Source organism: Thermobia domestica, chromosome 14 (assembly GCF_964235325.1).
Source record: "Thermobia domestica chromosome 14, izTheDome1.hap1.1, whole genome shotgun sequence".
In the NCBI taxonomy this organism is placed as follows: domain Eukaryota; kingdom Metazoa; phylum Arthropoda; class Insecta; order Zygentoma; family Lepismatidae; genus Thermobia; species Thermobia domestica.
In genome coordinates, this window is record NC_137467.1 from 70,663,126 (window position 1) to 70,686,151 (window position 23,026).

Genomic DNA, 23,026 nt, shown 5'->3' on the forward strand with positions numbered 1-23,026 from the left:
ACACCCGCCTCATTAAAAAACGGGTTCTTACTGTGAGTGGGTGGGAATATAGCACGCTATCATCAAATATCTAAGAGGGTGAACCGCCTCAGAAAAAACGGACTTCTCATCCCTAGTGGGTGTGAAGTATATCTCTTAATCTATTACATTCATATTTAGTTTTAAATTTTCCATACAGAGTACAACGATTTTGTGAAATTGTATGTATTTCAGTATAGCAAACTAACAGTGAGTATGGCTTCATCTTCGAGAGGACCACTGACTCGATCAGAGTCTCATCATTCTTTATTTGGTCAGCCTGAAGTATTTTCTGGAAGACAACTCCTGACGAGGGAAGAAATAGTTAAATGCTACCTGTTCTACAGAAAAATGCTACCTGAAGAGGGGAAAGAAACACCTTCTACGAGATATTTTAAAATATGTGGCGAATGATCTTGTCAGTATCTGGAACAAAGCTAGCATTCCAGTCATTGGATATTCCAGCGTTTTGGGCAAACTTTCAAAGCTCATACGACTTGCCCAACAGCTCCAAAAATATCCACCAGTAAAGCGCACATCACTTACATTCAAAGCGGACTTCAGCAATTTCAAACAAGTATTTGATATCTGTACTTGCAAGTGTGTTGGAAACAAAATAATGGACAGACAGTTGTGTAAATGCGCCATAAAAGTACCACAAATTGAGTGGAATTTCTGGGTAGATCAGACTTCTGGGTCGGAAAATGGTAATCGGTTCGATTGACAAGATTGTTTCGAGTTCACTTCAGAAAAAAGCAGAGAAGAAGGATCAGGAAGAGCGGTTTAGGAAAAAGCATTTCCAAAGCCTAACTACAACTAAAACTACTACCTGTCAGTTGACCTTTATGGAAGAAAATGAAGCAAGTGGTGTGGCCTTGGAAGATGAATCACCTTATGAAGCAAACACATCCGACTCTGAAGACGCAGATTCCGAAAAATGGCCAGCACAAAATAGGCATCAGTACCCAAACTTAAGCCAAATGATGGAAAGGACTGGCGTTAGTAACCGAGATGCTTGCAAATTAATTAATGCATGCCTGAAAGACCTGAAACTGGATAAACCGAAAAATATACTAGAACTAACAAAGTTGCGGAGACAGCAAATTTATTGGAGAGACACGGGAACAGAATCTCGTTCGTTTGACTTGCGCAGGCTAATTTGTGTTGGTTTTGATGGGCGCATAGATGAAACCAGACTATTTGGACCAGATGGAGGACAACTAACAAAGAAGGAGGATCACTACGTTATTATTGCATATCCTAGTGAGCAATACGTGGATCATATTGCTCCACAAAGTGGCAAAGCAGAAGATATTTCAAATGAAATATTCTCTGTTATACGTGACACGGATTCGACAGCTACTTTGCGTGCTGTGGTATGTGATGAAACAAATACAAACACCGGTGAACATTCTGGAATTATACGTCGACTGGAAACAGCTTTAAATCGACCTTTACAGTGGCTCATTTGTACAAAGGGATTTTCGGGGCATATCGGAAAGATGCTAAGTTTTGATCCACGGGATGTTCCAATAGTTGATTTCCAGCCCGTCAGTGGAAATGTCAAGGAATTTTGTGTGAATATCACAAAAGATTTTAGCGCTGATCAAAAGTATTTGCTGAAGGCTTGCATCGCAGTACAAAAGGGAAAGGGCAACGCTGATGCTGCTGTTATAAAATTTTTACAAACTGCTTCTCCAGGTGCCCTTAATCACGCCAGGTGGTTGACGCTCGCCAATCGAACCCTTCGTTTGTTCATGAGCACAAGAAATCCATCCAAAAACCTATTGCAGCTTGTAACCTACATCGTTAGAGTGTATGCTCCAAGTTGGTTCGAGATAAAATCCCATTCCAACTGCACTGATGGATCACGTAACTTCTATTTTATTTTGGAGAAAGTTAGAAATTTACCCGATAGTGAGATGAAGGAAGCTGCAATAAGATCTCTAAAGTTAAATTATTATTTTGCCCACAGTGGAAATATTTTTCTTGCAGATCCAGACATTGAAGTAAGAAAAAAATGCAGTAAACAAGATTGTTGTTGCAAGAACGACCAATCAAGCTGGAGTGAGAAAATTTTGTAAATCAAATATTATGATTCATCTCGAAGCAGAAAACTACTGCAAGATGATTGATTGGGATGATTCCGTCACAACGCCACCTCCACTTGTAAACTCAATGTCAGATGAAGAATTGCTGGCAAAGATTGAAATAGGACCACTTGAATTTACAGGAATTCAATGTCATTCACAAGCAGTTGATCGAGTCGTAAAAGAAGTTTCCAGGGTTTCCACAAAAGTTTTTGGTCATAAAGCCAGACATGGAATGATTGCTTCATCCGAGGAATCAAGAAGGAAATTTGGATACTAAGCATGCCTTTCTGAAAGCAGATAAGTAATACATCTTTAAAAAAAATAATGCATGTTTTAGAACAATAAACCTACTGAACAGAAAAAAAAAAAAAACTTTTTATCATATGCCAATAGTAGCTTCATTGTTAACTCAAAGTTGGGACCCTTAAATCAAAAGATAAAAATCTGAAATGTTACATACGAAATTATCTTTACCTGTATCAACTTTTAGAACTAGAGACAAAAGCTTCTGTTTACATTTCTTGAAGTTCGCCGCGCCCTACTGTATAGGTAAGAAATAGCCAACTCTTGGTGAGTACAAACAAAATTGGTTTTATATTTCATGTAATACCATGACTGTTTAAAGCCCTTTTCGCTGGTCTAGTAGGAAGCGCACACGCCTTGGATTCAAGGGATCCCGAGCTCAATTCCTAGTGAGGGAGTCTTTAAATTTGAACGCATTAAGGTGGTTCGGATTCCATCTCGAAACTGTACGTTCACGTCTCATATAGACTCGATGCTGAATAAAAGCGCTAAACTACAACTTTCATACAAGAAACAAAATGAGTTAGAGTAAGTAAGTAAAAATTTTAAAGAGATTGTAAAATAAAACCGAAAAATTTGTACATAACTATATACACTAGCCTTCTTTCGGTTATATAATGTCGACTATAGGATACATCACATGATATTTACCATCTTCATAGCAGACTTGTTTTACTAACTTTTTTTCTCGTCAGTCAGTAACTTGTTTATTTTGTTCCAATTAATGATAAAGCCGTTTTCGTAATAAATTTCCATCCAATTTTAAGAAAAGTTTTCAACGTTGCCTGATATAATGAAGGAGTAATGTTTTACATTGAGAAGCAGGTCTCGGTCTATATCTATGGTTACGACAATGCTTAGACTTTTTGAGTGTTCAATTTAAAAATGTACCTAGGAAACTGTATAATGGTTTATTCAACAATGTTCATTTAATTAATTCTACGATAATTCATCAGCGTTTAAGGATAAAAAATATGAGGAAGAAACACATACCAATTGATATATCTTATAAAGCTGAACAAAATGGTATGTGTGAACAATAAACCTGACACACAGCTTTCGAGAATATGGAGGGGAAAAGACTGTAAAATCCCTTTTCCACGACCGACCATGTTCAATATGATGACCCTGATGACGAACAATTGCTTGCACGAGATCGGAGTTTACATTGGAGGAGGCTTTTATTCAACACAACCTGATCGAGTTTAATTCACTCGTCCTCGCATACCTTCTAGAGTCCCTTAAGTATTGTGGCTGGACGTTTTGTTTTATTCCATTTCAATGGCCAAAGACTCAAAAAGTCCATGGAAACGTTTGTATGAGCGCTACCTAGTAGACTTCATTTATCAACTAAATTCCCTTACTTTTCCAGGTTTTCCCTGACTCTTCCCGGTTCTCCAAGTTTGCTAAGGTTCCTGGTAACCCTGTTTTTGAGGAATGTGAAAATTAGTTTTTCTAGAAAAATACACGTGAAAATTTACCCTGAAGCACCTGATTTTATTCAGATCTATGTCATGTATGATACAGGTCTTATCCTTGTAAAATATAATAGTTAAAAAGTAAATAAAGTAAGTGTTATTCATAGTTTTGAGCTACATGCCATTAACCATATTGCGTAATGAAGTTTAAGTGTTAATCATAATTTTGAGTTACATCCCATTAACATACTGTGTAGTGTCATAATTAGAACCTTGGTGAGAGTACTTCAGAAATGTATTTTTATTTTAATAGGCGGCTTAGTTATCGTATATCAATTTTAGTTTTTAAAAAAAAAATACTTTCTCGATTTTCTCAAAAGCTACGCATGAGAATTTACACTCACGCATATAATTTTGTTCAGCTCAGTATGCTATAGCAGTAGTTGCAACCTTTTTTGACTGACGACACTTTACTAAACGCACATGACATCGCGACATGTTTATAATAATAATAATAATAATAATAATAATAATAATAATAATAATAATAATAATAATAATAATAATAATAATAAGGTAGTGTAAGACTAAGTTTCTAGGAAATGGTGACTATGTAGTACCGAGCACTATTGCTGCAGCTGGAGCCGCTGACTGATACAATCTGTTTCAAAATTGATTTTGCCTAATTATTAAACGCTTTATATTTTTTTAATTCTAAAATCTCGCGATACATGCTATGGGACTGTGTGACATACCAGTGTGTCGCGACACGCAGGTTGTGAACCACTGAACTATAGAGATTGGTATATATATATGTATCATTTTGGAACATTTTTCCCTCTCGTTAAAGGCTAATATTGTTGCATAATTTATACAATCTCTACATGTTTAAGATTCTTAGCTATAATGGGTGATACGAATTTCAATTGAATTTGTATTTCTTTTATTTGTTCAATCCAAGAGACTACAAGGAATGATATACGTAGAGAACACTTCTGGTTTCCGCGAACAACAGCCTGAGAAACGCTACTGTACAAAGAGTTCCTGAAATTTTCACAAAATATGCGAGGGCCGTTCGGAAAGTAACCTCCGATTGGTTAAAAAAGCAACACCAAAGTAAATAAGAATAATTTATTTTATACATCTGAAAACTAATTGTTTCCTGTATTTTTCAACTAGTTTCCATAAACATTCAAGTACTTATTATATCTCTGCACTAGCTTAGAAATTCCATCAGCATAAAACTCTCCTGCCTATGCCTTGAGTCACAGTACTTCCTGCAACCTAACTTCTGTGTCACTGCGTCATATAACACGGTCCTGGAAATTTGTGGAAATTAATCCGAAAGCTCCGAGATTGAGAAACGTCGATTTTTACGAATTTTTCCATCAATTTTCTGAACGGGTTCATCAGTGACCACTGATAGCCTGCTACTCCTCTCTTCGTCATGAATGTTTGTTCGTCCACTTTTAAATGAACGAACCCATTCACGAACAGCTGCTTCACTCATTACACTTGCTCCATACACGGCACAAAGTTTCCGCTGCCGAATGTTGTTTTACCGTAAGAAAACGTATAACAGCTCACACTTAGCACTTGGGGAGGGGGGAGTCTTCTATTGCAGCACACATTTTGAGACGCTACAAAAGTGAAACTATTGATCAGACAACCTTCACTCTACGAAGGCTGGATGCAGACTGATCTACCGCGCACGTCTGTGAAAAGATGGTAGTGTTGCTCGCACTACTTCATGCACAATGTCCAATCGGTGCTTACTTTCCGAACGCGCCCCGTACAAGCATAATAACGTCAGTTTTATTATTAAGGTAGTTGTCTTTTAAATACAAAGCATTACAAGAAAATAATTATTAATCAATCACCTCTTTTGTTTTCCTTCATCCGAGTACGTAGTTGGTATTAAACTCATGAACTGCCTCATTTTCTTCCACACAAATGGTTCTTTTGGTTTATTATTATCATCGTATGTCACACAATGCATAAAGGCCATCTTCCGAGCAACCAGTGGATAAATGTTTTCAATGCAGCAAGTTCTCTCATTCAGTATCACTCCTGGTAAATATTTATAAGCAAGACCATTTTCAAACGTTGCGTATATCTGAGGAGCATACCCTGCTTTATGTAAAACCTGCAAGACAAGAAAACACCGAACTATTTTAGCGGAGTGCTGCAACATCCAATTATATTTCTTTCTAAAAGAAATTTTAAAAGCGATCATCTATTGATTGGATTTTTTTTTTAAAGTACGGCTAAAAACTTACTTAGAATTAGAAGTAACCAACAATGCAGGGAGATTCCCCTTCTAATTTGTTTGTATTTTGTTTCTTCTTCGAAGGTTCTTTAGTTCCTACTTTTTTCTAATTTTATTAAATAAAATATGTGTGTGAAAAAAGTAAGTGAAAAAAGAAAAAAGCCAAGATAGGAAATCCATATTGATAGGTACATCTTTAAATATGTAGAAGTACTAAAACTTTACTTCTACTATAAAAGGAAGAATACGCTTTCTTCCTTATTTCTCTACTAATTTTAGTACCTGTAAAACAAATGCAAGAGATTGGACTATACAACCAAATATTTGCCTACACAGTTCGTTATTTCAACTTTTGCAATAATTACTATACAAATTATTCTAAGATATTTATCGTATAAATGATTATACATTAGCTGCAGTAATTTGAATATCCAATGTATTATCAATATTTGCCTTAAATGCCACAGCAAACTTACGTAGGTCCTTGTAGTTCGTCGTTCTACATCGTTATAACATAATTATAATAAATAAACGAGTTCCTAGATACCATTCTTTGCCATAACAACGAGTAAAATAGAAGTCAACATACAAACTTGGAATTATCAACAAATAAAACGATATTAATCAGTGTTAAATTAACTTTCTTTTTCTTCTTCTAGCTAGTGTGATATTTAAAAGCACTTTTGCCTTAAAGTTGGTTATAACGTTGCAATTACTATCTTCCCTTACTACTGCTTATATTTATATTCTTGTAGAAGGTATTGTAAATATTTGTTAACATAATAGCGTTAAAAAATTATTCAACTTCTTTCTCCTTCGCTGTAGCATACGTGAAGTTTTTGTTTATTTTCAACGCAAATATGGACGTCAATAATTTAATGGATTCTGTCAGTGAACGTTTAAAACTCTGACTCCAAACACAAAAGCTGTCACGTTTTTATGTACGTCTTGTTGCGTAAAAAATGCCTGCTGTGACAAACTTATGAAACTTTTGTGCAATATTTCTGAGAACAAAAAAGCACACTTGAGCTCACAATCTTTTACTTTACACGCTTTCTTAATTTCCACTTCTTTCATTTCCCCTCTTTGCGTTTTACGTCCCACGGTTATACCGGTTAGACTAAAGGAGACGGTGATGATGAGTAATGAATGAAATGGTGGAATGAAGAAAGTGGAAGGAAACGGGAAAACCCCGAGAAAACCCACGCACACGGTGTCTGTCCAGCACAAAGTTCACATGGCGGGGGCTGGGATCGAACCCGGGACCCCAAGCCCAAGAGGTGAACGCTCTACCATCGAGCCACCGCGCCCCCTTCCCCCCCTCTTTTGTAAGCTGAACTCTAAATAATATTTTCAAATTTTCCAGCTAGAATGGTTCATTGTAGTCATACCGATTGTTTCTTAAAAAAAAAACTGGTGTAATAAGTAAGGAATATCGTAAAAATAGCGTAACAAAATACTACCAGAAATCGAATAAAGTAATTATATGGCTTAGTATTAGGTACGGATTTATCTGAAAACCACCATAGAACATCACATTCTACATGATTATTAACCAAGTTTGTCATTTGATATTACCTAGATATTACCTGGATTAGAGATCCTGGAGGTGGAATATTTTATTTTCCACCTTGGAAGTTAGAATACTTACTTTCAGAAGTTAAAAGATTAATCTTAAACTTATATTAAAATTAAACATATATTAAAGATGCTTATTGCTTTGAGCTGCACAGAGTTGTTTCCATTATTATATTTGAAAGGGTATCATGAAATGAGAAAGAAAATGAAACAAGAAAAGCAAAGAAAAAGCAAGAAAGAAAGAAAGAAAAAGAAAAGTGAGATAGAAAGAAAAAAGAATTAAATAAAGAATGAATGAATGAAAGAAAGAAAGAAAAATAATATTTCAGAAAATACAACAATGTAGGCCTATGTGTATTTAAGTTACGTTTTACCTTTTCGGATTACCATGTTTTTATTTACATCAACAATCATTGTACATTATGACTGAAATAAAATCCTCTTAACAGTGAATAATTACAAAATTAAGGATTTTAGTGAGAAGTTTATTTTCAGGTGCACAACGTTCGCGAACAAAACCAACTTTAGTATCTTTTTAAATTGATTTCCATAACATCCTAAAAGCAATAGTTACAAATAAATAAATTCTTACCTGCATATTCATTGCTTCAGCATTGCGGTCAATGATCAGATCTGTCTTTTTTCCATAAACTCGGACAAGAACAACATCAGCACCATCTGTATCCTCTTCATGCATGCATCCGACTAATTTGTTTGTAATTCCATCAGTAAACACCTGGAAATATATAACAGTGAAATTATTAGATCACGTACGCAGCCTGATTTATAATCTTCATTTTTATTATATGTCTGAATGAAACTGTGTATGATCTACTTCTAGTGGTAACAATACAATAAGAAATATACGGATATCTTTTATTTTATTGCCAATTACAGATGTTCATATAACGATCTATACAATAATGGATCAATTACTTCTTCAGAGTATATAAAATTACGTTACCTAAAGAGCCTAAAGAATTAAAGTAAGCACATAAACTTGGTGTTCATAACAGCTATTCTAAATACATTGTACGTTTAGCGAACAAGGGATGAAGTTCACTTTGGTCATCTCGTACATATTTCATCTTTAAAATCCTCACTTGAAGCTGCTTTCAGAGCACGGGACCACAGTGGTTCAGTGGTAGAGCTTACCTTTGGTGCGTAAAAAAATGAAATCTTTGAGTTTTACGTCCCACAGTTATGCCGGTTAGGCTAAAGGAGACGGTGATGATGAGAGATGAGTGAAATGGTGGAATGAAGAAAGTGGGAGGAAACGGGAGAACCCCGAGAAAACCCACGAGCACGGTGTTTGTCCACCACAAAGTTCACGTGGCGGAGGCTGGGATCGAACCCGGAACCCCAAGCACCAGAGGTGAACGCTCTACCACTACCTTTGGTGCGTAGGGTCCCTGGTTCGATCTCTGTCCAAATAAGTTTGTGGTGGATAATATCATGTCGGTGGGTTTTCTCGGAGTACTCTTCTCGTTTCATCTCACATTTTCATTCCACCGAGTCTTTCATCATCATTCACTTGCCTTAATCATCCGTCTCCTTTAGCCTAAAGGGCATAATCATGGAACGTTAAACTGAAATATTTCATTTCATTTCATTTTCCTTTCAGAGTATAAAAGATTCATGTCCAGATATTGTAAAAATAACCCTTATAATGTAAGAAACTGTAAATTTGTCCCTACTCCTTATATTTGTCTTTTTCTTACAACTCTGGTGACGTGACTTGCTTCTTTTGTGCTCTGAACTCCCAACATGTTAGATAAATAGAAAGAAAAAGCACTCAAAATATACAAAAAATGTAATATAACTCAATCCAAGAAAAAGATAATTAATCTTCTAACAACTGGGTCTCTTTCCCACTATGGCCTAGATTTTCCCATAAACTATACAAAAAAGCAGCACAGAGATGTGAATTTCGACTAGCTCTTACATCCAAATAAAAGGTACATTTAAATGTCATCAGAAGTTATTTTGTTGGTGGAAATGTACATCCGGACATTTGAAAGTGATTTTGTGAGTGTCAACTAACCTACAAAGGAATGACGATAAGAAATACACACAACAGTATAAAAGAGCTAATTAGAACGCTTAAGATACGCAATTAGCAGTTTACGGATTATTTAAGCATTTAAGTGAATAAAATCATAGTATTTAGTATAGTTAATATTTTACAGAACATAATCGCTAGTAGAAAGACTTGCCTATGAATCATAGTTGATCAGAACCAAAAGCACCAAACTCAAATTTAGATAAGGTAGTCTTCATAAACAATGGAACTATACCATTAATACGATAAAAATTAAAATAAGGAAACTATACTTCGCAATATTCAAGGTGATGTATGTGTCTAACAAGCTTTACGGTTAAATCCCTTTTAAGAGAAACAGCTTTCATCTTTTTTTCTATATCTGTCAAGCGAGTGTTTCTTCCAGCTTCAGTCGCCTCCCATCACTTTTTCGAGCCTGCATCTCAGATCTTATCTTGTTTTGTCTTTTCTTCTAGGCGGTAAGATTAACACATTCCCATTTCAGGGGAGCACCATGATGAATACATGATTTTCAGCAAGATCAGAGTATGTAACTTTTTTCTAAAATATGTATTATTATTATTATTTTACTTTACTTCTTGCAGCTTCTCTTCACATTTTATTCAGACTTACCACTGACAATGTAGTAATTATTTCTCATTGGAGTGTTTTAAAACTGGGAGCCCTTTTGAGTCTCCTTGTCACACACGAGACACGCCAACACGTTATACATACTCACAGAGGAATGATTCTGTTCTAATTACGCTCATCCTGCCAATTCGCCGTCGCAAGTCACGCTTTACTCCAGACCAATATCCTATATTCTGTGTGTGTGTGTGTGTATTGCCCGGGTTTTCAAAATATAAACTCTGGTTATAGCAGGACCAACAAGAGATGGTCTCTGACGTTTCTTACTACATGCGTTAGGACAATACAGCCTCTATTTTGGTACTAGTGTCACCAACCACAGTTACTCTGCCTTATACCATTAATTAAATTGTCATTATAGCTGCACCGAAAAAAGCCTTAACACGTGAGTGGTGGCAACGTCACTGCGAGCCGTCAGAGACCTTCTCTTGCTGGCTCCCCTATAACAGTATCATGCTAGTATCGTAAAAATGCCAATATGCCATACTCTCTCCAGCAATCAGTTATTATTCTAGTTCCTGGCAAGACATTATCATCAATTACATTCTCCAAAGTTGCAACATTCCTTCTTTCAACGAATATTATAAAAGTTGTCGCGTGTTCCTGCAAATACTTCCAATCGTCCATCGGGTCTGTGTTATGCGGCCTGTATTCTCTTTCCGCTTTCCAAAAACACTCTCGTCAATTTCAATACTCTATCCTATGCTTCCGATCTTTTGGCAGTTTCCAACAGTCACAGAAAGAAGCTGTGTGAATTCAATCAGAACTGTCGAGACAGTATTTTTACTCAGTCCTGTCTCACTTATAATCACAGAAGTAGGATAATGCAAAATCAATGCAAGAAGCACTTCTAGAAATATGTGAACTTTTCCCTTGTGAATTGGCAGAATGAGGGTAATTAGAACAGAATTGTTCCTGTGCGAATACATATGCCATAGCAGGTATCGTACGAACGAAGAACATTTCAAAGACTTTCTTCGTCCTATTGAGTATTTTTACCCATAATAATATCGACTGTGGCAATAGCTAGACGGGCTAAATCATGATAATGGAAACTGTCCAGCTAATTTGCATATATTTCTATCAGTATTTGACAAGGAGAATTCAGCTTCTGTATATACTGTACATATAAAAGCATGTATGACAAGGAGACTCAAAAGTGCTCCTCAGCTTTTAAACATGCTACATGTCAGTTTTAAGACTGAATAAAGTGTGAAGAGAAAATGCGAGAAGTTTCAAAAAACATTTTACAAGAAAGTTTCATATTATGATTTTGCTGAATATCATGGTGTACCCCTTAAATGAAATCGTGTTAGTCTTACCGCCTAGCGGACGACGAGATAAAATCTGAGATGCAAGCTCGAAAAAGGGGGTGGGAGGTGACTCGAGCTGGAAGAAATATTTGCTTGACAGGTATAAAGAAAAGAAACGCCCCCTCCCCCTCTGAAAAGGGATTTAACCAGCTTTACTAATCAAGGAATTTAGGAAGTTGACAACATTGTAATATATACAAAAGGCAAAATAAAAGTCACATTTGTTTAAGGCCGTTCGCAGTGGTTTATGGGCGTTATCTTTTTGCAGTAGTTCTCTCAACAAAATCTTCTATACTAAGAAGCCGCACCACCCACAACTTTTAAATGGTTATTACATTTCAACACACTGGTCTATTTATTAACAAGGGATTGCAAAGCAATAGCACATTTGCGAGTTTGATTTAGCAAATTTTCATACATGGGTGTTGGTGTCGCTTTAAAAAAAAAAAATAGCGTCGGTACAGGAAAAGGCACAATGCATGTGGTGGTATGCAAAGATGATGATAATTGCACAAGTGAAAGATTTTTTTTCATGTGATAACACCGCTATTCTAGTAGCCAGGGCATGCATCTTTGATACACGAAGTCCCGGGTTCGATTCCTGTGTAAACGTATTCAAATTTGAAGCTACTATGGTACTTCGGTAGGTCCACGTCTGATACAGCCTCGGTGCTGAAAAGGGACGCTTAACTGCAACTAACCAATTTTCGCCGCGTGTTTCACAATGGTTTTCTGTCCCGTAACACTATCAAGACATGGAAGGAGCAATACTCACCGACATAGTATGTGATGAAATGCCACGGTGGTGGTAAACCCCAATTGTAGGGCGAACATGTTAAGTTAGTAAGAAATTATTCACTGGAAGCCCAACAAAATCAATACAAGTAGCGAGCACGCAGCTAGGAACTTCATGGTATACTCGTCATGATGATCCACAACAAGCAGAGGACTGTATTCGAAATGCTATTACTTCGATAAACCCTTAAATACAGCAGAACACTGGAAGGCGATTCAATACAGGCTGGACACTTTCCGTACAACAAACGGAGCTCATTTGAAGCTATATTGAGCTGTAACTGTTTCCAATAAAACTTGATGAGTTTGCTTCAAAAATGTGTTTGTTTCTAGCCACTTCTTATAATATTAAAGTAACACGCTTTTAAGAACTATTACTTCCGGATATCCTGTTTTGATAAAAGAAAGCAATTTCAACGATCGTAAGTAGAGTATTTTCTTTTAGAACAACTTTACATGTCTCCTATAAAATTAAAATAAATAAGCACGGCGTTATGTTTTCAAAGTTTGCTCCTCGCTTGTTTCGCAATTTTACTGCTAGTCTTCCTTCAAGTTTCGTAAGTTAGACGCTCAATTTCCATTCTTTAAGCCATTTTATACATGTAAGATTTTATATAGGATCAGTGCATTTATATAGGGTGGTACAATTGTGACAGGCATTTTCTGTTAATATATCACGATTACTACTATAGTACACACTCAATCGAGAACAGTCTCATTGTATCTACAGGGTGGCGCACGAAATGATCCACCATTTTTTTTTGTTTTTTTAATCGTTTCAGGGGAACAAGAAATCGAAATTTACAATTTTACTGCAGTAGCAGTACAGTTTGGAGAAACAGTTGAAGAATTGACACCTAACTCACCCTGCCGCCGCTAGAGGGCGTTTTCAAGATGGCTGACAAGAGCAGACTGACCACAGGGCAGCGCTCAACAATCGTGCTTTTGTTCCATGAATCAAAGTTATTGTTGCTCAAAGACGGTTTCGAGAGGTTTAATACCCGATGGGCTCCCTCCAACAAAACCATCCACAGACTATGAAAACTTACAGAGGGAAGGAACAATATTGGAGCCGAAGCGTCCTCGACAGAAGCCTGTGTTCGTTTCAGAATATTGAAGCTGTTAGAGTTGCAATCCAGAGGAGTCCCGGGAAGTCGACAAGAAAGACAGCAGTGTAACTTGGCGTATCAAGATGTTCGATTCAACGAATTCTGAAGAGTGACTTCCATTTTTATCCATACAAGATGACCGTTGTGCAACGACTCACAAATGATCACAAGCAGCAGAGATTAGTGTTCGCGCAATGGGCAGAGGGTAAGCAACGAATCCTTCACAACGTTTGGTTTTCTGACGAGGCGCATTTCCATTTGGACGGAGTGGTCAACAAACAAAATGTGCGTTTCTGGCCAATGAAAATCCACGGTTAATTCATGAGAAACAACACCACGCTCCCAGGATTATAGTGTGGGTTGCAATTTCCAGACATGGACTGATTGGGCCATTCTTCTTCGAAGAAACAGTAAACAGTGAGCGGTACTTGACTACGCTCCGGAATACTTTGTCCCGCAGTTGCTTGCTGCTGCTTCGCCCATCAACACGCAGTGATTCATGCAAGATGGAGCCAAACCGCACACTGCGAGTGTTATCTTGGATTTCTTACACGAAATTTTTCACATGCGCGTTATTTCTGATCGGTTTCCAGACTGGTTTCATGCTGGACAATCTTGGCCACCTCATAGTCCTGATCTTAACCCATGTGATTACTTTCTGTGGGGGTATTTGAAGGAAAATATTAAAAAAAAAACAAAACAAAAAAAAAAAAACAAGAATTTGGTAGAGCTCAGATGACTTCTTGTTCAGGCTTGCAGTGAAATTGATGAAAACATGAGTCGTCGAGTAGTGAATAACCTCAGTGTTCGATTAAAAGCGGTTCAGATCAACAATGGCGGCCACATTGAACATGCTTTGAATTAGAACATTTCTCCACAGTACTCTTTCTTGTGACGTGCATTTCTTTCTGTTCTGATTGTGAATCAAGTTTTTATTTAAAAAGAAAACAGTGGATCACTTCGTGCACCACCCTGTACAACAGCAGCCCAGTGGTATCCCAGCGAATAGTGATAAAGTGCTCCATTTATTTTAACACAAAAGACCCGTTTAAATTTGATGTACCCTCGTAAATATACTCAAAATACTTACTAACGGTATTACTCAAGTCTCTAATCAATAAGATATTATTTATATCTCGTATATTAATTTGCCCTCAGGGAGTTTGAAATCAGTACGGATGACATACATAAAAACTAAAAGCAATAGGCATGATATGCTACCAACCTTTGAGAAGTAATCTGAAAGATATATTATATATATATTAGGAAACCCAACAAATAAAAAACGCTGAAATTTTGAACTAGGCAAATATCAATAGGAAGAAATCGTCTGACGTACTTGCAGTACCAAGAGATAAACAGTGTCAATCCAACATAATGTTATATTTTAAAAAAAATGATTCTACGTCAAATTATTGTAATTATCTACACAAATATAAACTTAAAGTACAATATTTATTATTCAGAGTTTCAAACTAAGGACGCTAAAGTATTACAAACATTCAAATTTTGGAAGCCTCATTCTACTACGACGTACAGAGCACTGCATGCCCAAAGTACGTTAGTGTTCAGGCCATGACATGAAGCATTTCGAATAAATGGAACGAAGCTATAAGCGAATAAAAAAAATCGATGTTTTTTGACAGGGTTTATTTCGTTAAATACTTATACAAGAATCATATCTAAGTAATTACATGATTTTTAATAGACGAATAAATTATTTTACTGTTCCAAAGATATGATAAACACTGGTAAAGTTTGCAACACTCCTTAATGTTATGTAGCTGAGAAGACTTGTAATTGCAACCAGGGGTGCCCATCCCCCCAAAGCTGATGGCGCACTCCCCCCCAAAACTAATAATCTCTTCCCTCCTCAAAACTCAAGTCCTCTAAAAACAATTGCCCAGTGTAGCAGTAGTTTTTATAGTAGTAGTAATTGTTATTTTTGTTGTTGTTTTTATTTCCTGTAGTAGTATTATAGAATGCTTGTAGTAGTAGTAGGGGCAGTAGTAATTATAAAAATGGCATTACTTTTATTAGTAGTCTTGGTAGTGTACAATACTAAATATGTTCTATAAGGATATTGAAGGGTATAAAAACTTCTACACACTGTGTATGGCACAGGTATTCTTTTTTTACAATTAGTATTATTATTTTTTTCTTTACAAAATAATGATATAATTCCCTTGTACATGAAAAGTAAGACGCAAGTTACAAGTTATTGAGTTTGATACCAAAAGAAAATGTTATCCTCGAAATTAGCCTACAAAAAGAAGTGATATCCAACAAAAAACATTCCTGTAAAAGAGCCAAGTACGAGTGGCCTTAAAAAGAATTGAAATCACAAAAATAGGCGCCAAGTTCTGGTGGACAACAGTTACAAACACTCACTGGCTCACTTCAAATTTAGATTTGAAACTTGGCTGTTGTCTGTATGGTTACCACTAGCTCACAATTATGTCAAACTACTTTATAATTTTCAACAGACAACATAGGCAAGTTTCAAATCTAAATTTGAAAGTGATTCCTTGAGTGTTTGTAACTGTTGTTCACCAGAACTTGGCGCCATCCTTTCATATAGCAACTTACGCGGTACTTCATTCATAGAGTTTCTAAGCAGGGGGTAGGGGGATTCATTCTCGAGATTTAAAAAAAAATCGCATCGTGTTCCAATGTTATTCTGACGACAGCAAAATTACTTATTCGACATTAGAGTAAAATTCTTCCCCAATTTTTTATTCCCCCCAATTTTTTTCTCGATGGTACAACTTGCGCCATTCATCCCTCCTGTGGGCGGCCCTTCTCTCTTAAAATGAACCAACCTTTCCTTTCATACGGCTACTTGCGCGGTACTTCATTCATCGAGTATCAAAGCAGGGGGTACGGGGGTTCACCCCGGAAAATTTTTGAAAATTAGCTTCTCAAAATTGTGTTTTAATGCTATTCCGACAGTAAAATTGCTAGTTCGAAAGTAGAGTAAAATCCCCCCCAAAATTTTTCTCAATGGCGCAGCTTGCGCCATACATCCCCCCTGTGGGCGGCCCTGATTGCAACTACCAAAAGCTGTTGCTGTAATGTTATAAAAGCGGAGGAAAACAACAATTATTTTAAACATTTTCCACAAATAGGCTATTTCAAGTAGTATATACAGGGTGTCTCAAAAGAACAAGGACAACGTTTGGGAGGTGATTCCTGACACCAAGATAAGACGAAAAGTACAGACTAACCTGCGTGCGCAAATGCTTCCTTTCGGAGTTACAGACTGCCGAAAACATGAAAAAATTAAGTTTAAAGGTTCATAGCTTTAATACTATGGGACCTACCATAGTCGGGTCAAGACTTTATTTAGGAACTAGTATGTTCCCTAACCAAATATCCATGTTTCAGAATCCTAAGGTACTCAACACAACAATTGTTATGGAGGTAGTTTGGTGATGGTCATATAATTTGAAGTACTCTTCAACTACCTCTATAAAAATTGTTGCGGAAGTACCGCAGGATTCTGAAACCTGGATATTTGGTTAGGGCACATACTAGTTCCTAAATAAAATCTTGACCCGACTACGGTAGGTTCCATAGTATTGGAGCTATGGACCTTTAAGCTTCATTTTTTAATATTATATATATTTTCGGCATCCTGTAATTGCGAAAGGAAACACTTGTGCACCCAGGTTGGTCTATAGTCAGGAATCACCTCCTAAACGTTGTCGGTGTTGCTTTAAAACACACACACACATTATATTATATATATATATATATATATATATATATATATATATATATATATATATATATATATGTGTGTGTGTGTGTGTGTGTGTGTGTGTGTGTGGCGGATCCAGGATAAAACCATAGTTTGAGCTTTACCCAGTGTAAAGCAGGATTGAAGCCCATTTTATCCAGTAGGCAGTTTCAATATATTAAATGATTTACATTTTGTGTAATCACGTTTTCTTATATTCCTACTTAACACAAATATTATTCAGAAACAAGTCGCAACTATGTAGAATTCAAAAATGGATACTTTTAAAGTCTGATTTGACATGAATTCGCTTCAGCAAACTCAATAGGTTCACTGAAGTTTTAATTCCTTAACCATAGATTGTTCAGTAGCAATCAAGCCTACTTAAGCACTTAAATAGAAAAAGTTTTAACTTGTCAAAGAATTCACGCCTATATATATGAAATTTCAAACAGAAAAGCGATAAAGGATAAACAACAACATTTCAATAGTGATACTAGTAAAACAAAACGCAATACGATTTGTTTTACGAATAAACCGGCAAAATGTCTTTCACAAAGGATTATTGTGATTTTCATACGGTAATCTGAAGTTTACGCTTTGGAACTTTTGTTATAACTAAGTATGCCAGAACATGTGGACGTATTGTTGGGATCATTTTTTTCAGTTTCTTCATAAATTGCTACATGAATTGTATTTGCTTATTGTGAACGATTTCATTTCTTGCGTTACAGAATACCAAAGACATTTATTCCACAGATGCCACCAGTTATACGTAAAATGCAACAACGACTGTGCTTTGTGATTTCTTGTATATGCTCATAAGTAAGTGTATATGGTCCCAATGTTTCCCTGATTTCTCCTCGTAGAATATTTTTTTCCTGTGAGCAAGTTTGAAACAAAGAGCTTACAATAATAACTCTCATGGATGACCTGTGGATTCTGCAAAATGTGAGACGCATAAAAGGTCCCATAGCAGAACGTGCAGCTCCGATGTGAACACAGAAAATTTTCCGCGCCTACGCAGAAAAATTGCCAGAGGAAGAAAAATAAATAAAATTAGCTAACAGAAAACTATAAAAACATGCCTGCTATGTGTAGATGTAAAATGATATAGTTTGATTTTTTTTTTTTTTTTTTTTTTTTTTTTTACATCAAATACTCTGTTGCAGTAAAGCTAATGATGTTTTATTTGAGTATAGGATTGTCTAAGGCAGTGAAAGCTGGGGTTCAGTCGTTACTAATGTGATGGAGGAAAGGCCAGCAGCAAAGAATGAACTTAGTAATGATATTGGAATAACAGACCAGCTTACATACATTAATCTACATGGATCCCCATCAGGATACAAAGAAACAAGAAAATTCCTTAAAGCTGCTCTCATTACGAAATACAGTGTATCCTATCAAAAATATTTTAAATTATTTCTTCTAGTAACACTCTTTTTATAATGTGACTTCACAGGTTAATAACTCGAACTAGGGATACCGCTGAAAAATTGTTTACCATGCTTTATGTAACGCTGTAATAAAAACATGATGGTATCATCTTGATTTTTTACTTTGGAATTCCTGCAGAAAAATTTTGATTTACAAAAGCTCATCGCAGAAAGACACAGGAAATTCTGCCATCGGGACGAAAGGTTAATATACTGCAATTGATATTACTTGTTCTTTCTGACAGCTCGCTGCGCGCACGTGGTACTCAATGCTGTGTTGCCAGCTTTTGCGTCAGGTATTGAAACACGAAATTATTCACTGCAAGTAAATCTCAGTTTATGAAATTAAATGACACAAAGGAGAACTAAAAAGAATGCTCTCAATAACCAGCAGGTCCACTACTCAAGTCGACATTCGACTAAAACAAAGTGCATTTGTTTATATTCAAATTTGAAACGTGCGGAAAGGGTGGAATGTTTACCATTACAGAGAGAGGGAAATGAGCCACTACAATTGGCTGACCGTGCTGTTGCCATAGAAACAGTTCCTCTTGCCTGATTGTTATGACAACGTGCATGAAAGAAAAAGAGGAAAGTTGCTCTCAGAAAGTACAAGTTATATCAATTGGACTGTAGTACTTCTCTAGTACTAGTACTGATCAACAAATAATTCGTAAGGATTAGGAATTAGATTTCGGCATCTATGGTCATGTTAGCCCGTCATGTATGAGGGGTGATGTCCCTCGGCAATTTTTTGAATTACACTTTTGGTCATTTAAACTATTACTAAAACTTAACATTACGGTTTGTCTCATTGGTTTTATTCACAAAATACCTCCATAGACACCTTTAACTTTTGTCACAAACCATGTCTCTATTATTTTTACTTAAAAGAAATACTGGATTAAATTTTGGGTTGCATTTCTTTTGCGATATATTGTACGATCGGGGGAATTTGGAGAGGAAGAAAGGAATTAGGAAGGACAGAATGGGCCTGGGACGGTTATGTTAGGTATCATTTCGGCATTTACCTGATGTGAATCAGATAAACTCAGGAAAGCCTCACTCAGGATGGGACCTTCCCGGAAATCAAACCAGGAACTGCTTGCATCAAAGGCCGAAACGTTAGTGACTACGCGAGCCCACTATAATACAATCCGTAGCCTAATGATGAGGTAAAACAGGGTGTCTACTGAGTTTCAAAATTCCAGTATATTTCCATTATATTCAGTATAACTATCAGCAAAATTCCTGTAGATAATACAATGATTTTTTTGAAGTTCTTTAGGAATAATCACACTCTTGATGATTTCAGGTTTGTAATTGTTTTACCATCAAAAGAATATTTTATTTTTAATAAATTTAGTTAACCTTGATTTTTTAAATACAATGATTTTTTAAACATTTTTTAAAGGGCCTCCAAACTATCTTCAAAGCATTCCACTCCACCCATTGCTTTAAATGTCTAATTACGAAATGCATACAACTCTTGCTTTGGAAAATTTACAATCTCAATGGACACAAAATTGTTTTTGAGACTATTAAAAGAATTACAAAAAAAAGTATTGTTGACAAATTACCAGTTTCATGATTTTTCCAGTATGTGGATCAAAATTCCAGTATATTTCCAGTATTTCCATTATCAGTAGACATCCTGTTAAATAGATCCCTCTGAAAATATAGGTCATTTACAACAATATGCATTTAAGGCTGCCAGGTAAATGTGTAATTATCTATCTAGGTACTGTCAATTAAAAATGTTTTTTTTTCTTTTTTTGCTTGAATCCTGAATAGCCAGTCTGATATTTAATGTACTGAAAATCGTTAAAAAGATAATTCTAAAAACTTTCAATTTTTACTCTTAATACAGTCCGCAGCAAAAAAAGCAACATGAGGATGTAAGTTTGTGAAACGACGATGTCTTTTGCTCCAAAATAAGTGTGCAGTTGAGAACGACGAGGTTTCTCCTGGCGTGATCTGTGCCACTTAGTGTTATGTTAATTCCCTGCGCTGTTAGGCGTAGTTTTACAATAAATTTACATGCTCATGTTGTAGGTTTTTTGCTGTACCAAGCGCACTCTAAATTAGTATACCTTCTGTTCCCTATGAGATACTCATTACTCTTGCCAACTCTTTTGCCTCTGGCACACATACACGCACATTAATTTATGGTTGGTGTGTCGTACAGTACAAAGCATACTGTGTTTTCATCTAATAAAATTACACTTTGATGAAGCGACGGCTCTTGGGAGAAGTCATCGTCAAAAATTACAATTTTGTCGCTATAATGTAAGGGAAGAAAAGTAATCTAATGTTCTAATTCTTGCACATTATATATAGGGGAGACCGGGGCTGGTTGACGAACTGCATATAACTCCTTAATTAATTAACATAATGAGCTGTTGTTGCTGTCATAAAAGAGCGACCTATGGACGCAGTTGCCACCTTCATATGGAATTTGTAACTTGCGGATTATGGCGTCTATTAGATAAAGAGTGTTTTTGCCAGTCTGAAGTATTTTTTTCAGTTCTCCGTTATAACATCACACAAGCGTCACTACTTGGAGTACAGGGGTAAGTAATATAGCATTAGTTAGATCTGAACTTTCTTTTTAATGGATATTCAAAGAATAAAACGTAAATGCCAAACAATTGCTAAGTAATTACGACTTTGTTGGACAACATGGGTTTGGAATTAGTTGGCGTATAGCATTTGGGGTTGGTTGGCAAGTGCGCCAAACAACCTCGTGTGAAATTTTATTTCATTTTACTTTTATTGTTATATTGTTTGTTTTATTGTTATGTAGTTTATAGTTCTACCAATCTTTTACTTCAATGTTATAGAATAGCATGCACGTATTGGATTACTGTCAAAATTTAGAAATCGAGATAAGACCGTATGTCGGACTCAATTTCCTGAATAGGCCTAATTCTCAGAATCAAGAATATTTTGTTACAAAAATTAAGACCTAGCTATTGCTTTTTCTTTCCTTGTGGAAAGTAGGAAATAAACTGCATTTCTCGATAATTCAGCTCAAATATATATATATATATATATATATATATATATATATATATATATATATATATATATATATATATATATATATATATATATATCTTAGTTTCTCTTAGCTACTTTGTGAACAGCGGGAAATAAACTACCTTTCTTGATAGTTCAGTTATTTTAATTACATATTGAAATAATAAGAAGAATTAACCTACAACAAATCATATTAAAACTGATGTGGTTTGATAATCTTGTAGTTTTCAATGTCATGACAACCAAGCTAGAATGAAAGAAGAAGTTTTCATATTTCATAATGCTGATTCTTTTAAATGTTGTGAATAAAAGTCATTCCAAACTTCAAATAGCCTACTTCATTGCAATATATATAATAGAATTTAGAAAAATAACTTTTATTTCTAAAAAATCCAATTTTTGTGTTGTGCTATACTTAAAAAGTACGCCAACTAGCCCCATAATATCAGCCAACCAGTCCCTTACTAAGGATCGGTTGGCATACTCCGTTTTAAAAGAAAGAAAAATTTATTTCTCGAAAACTGTAACCAACGAAACAAAAACAATAAATGAATTTATTAGAGGAATCATTGGCCTGTCCGTACACATCCATTACATTGCAATACAGCACACCAACTGCTCATAAAAAAATAAAGACTGAAACGTTCGCCAACCAGCCCCGGTCAACCCTATATTATATATATATTGGCAGCTTTCTTTCCTCAAGAGCCACCACTGCACTGAAGTTTTCATTGTAGATATTTTAAATTCTTTTAGTTTATGTTCATAGATTAAACTACTATCATGGAAAAATTTTTGGTATGTAAGGATGTTAGTTGGATTTCATTATTTGCACAAATTTTGGATGAAAGTGGATATTCTGAAATGACTGAAGAAGTTCGTACCCGATTTTCCTAAGTAGCAGAAACATAGCTATGTGATAAATTGGTGGTTAGCGTAATGACTTATTTTTCCGGGAAACGATGGAATGAAGAAAGTAGTGGAAAACGGGAGAAACCCGAGAAAACCCACGCACATGGTATTTGTCCACCAGAAATCTTACTTGGGGGAGCTGGGAGAAAGAAGTAGTAGCCTATTAGCACTGCAATAATAATAATAATAATAATAATAATAATAATAATAATAATAATAATAATAAAGGATTCAAAGAGCCATCACTGTGTCAGAGACAGAAACAAGCTTCATCGGTAAATACCGGCCGCCCTCCATTCGTCTACCCAC

At 35.8% G+C, this 23,026-nt stretch overlaps 1 protein-coding gene across 2 annotated transcripts in view; it reads right to left on the reverse strand.

Moving 5' to 3' along the window:
• Positions 1–23,026, reverse strand: part of eas (ethanolamine kinase 1) — a 188,054-nt gene that overhangs the window by 21,185 nt on the left and 143,843 nt on the right. For both annotated transcript variants that reach the window (XM_081738026.1, XM_081738027.1), the window contains 2 exons: positions 8,272–8,415; positions 5,713–5,978 (listed from right to left, as the gene is read on the reverse strand). In XM_081738026.1, the coding sequence (XP_081594152.1) occupies positions 5,713–5,978; positions 8,272–8,415 (410 nt within the window). The remainder of the gene's footprint in view (positions 1–5,712; positions 5,979–8,271; positions 8,416–23,026) is intronic.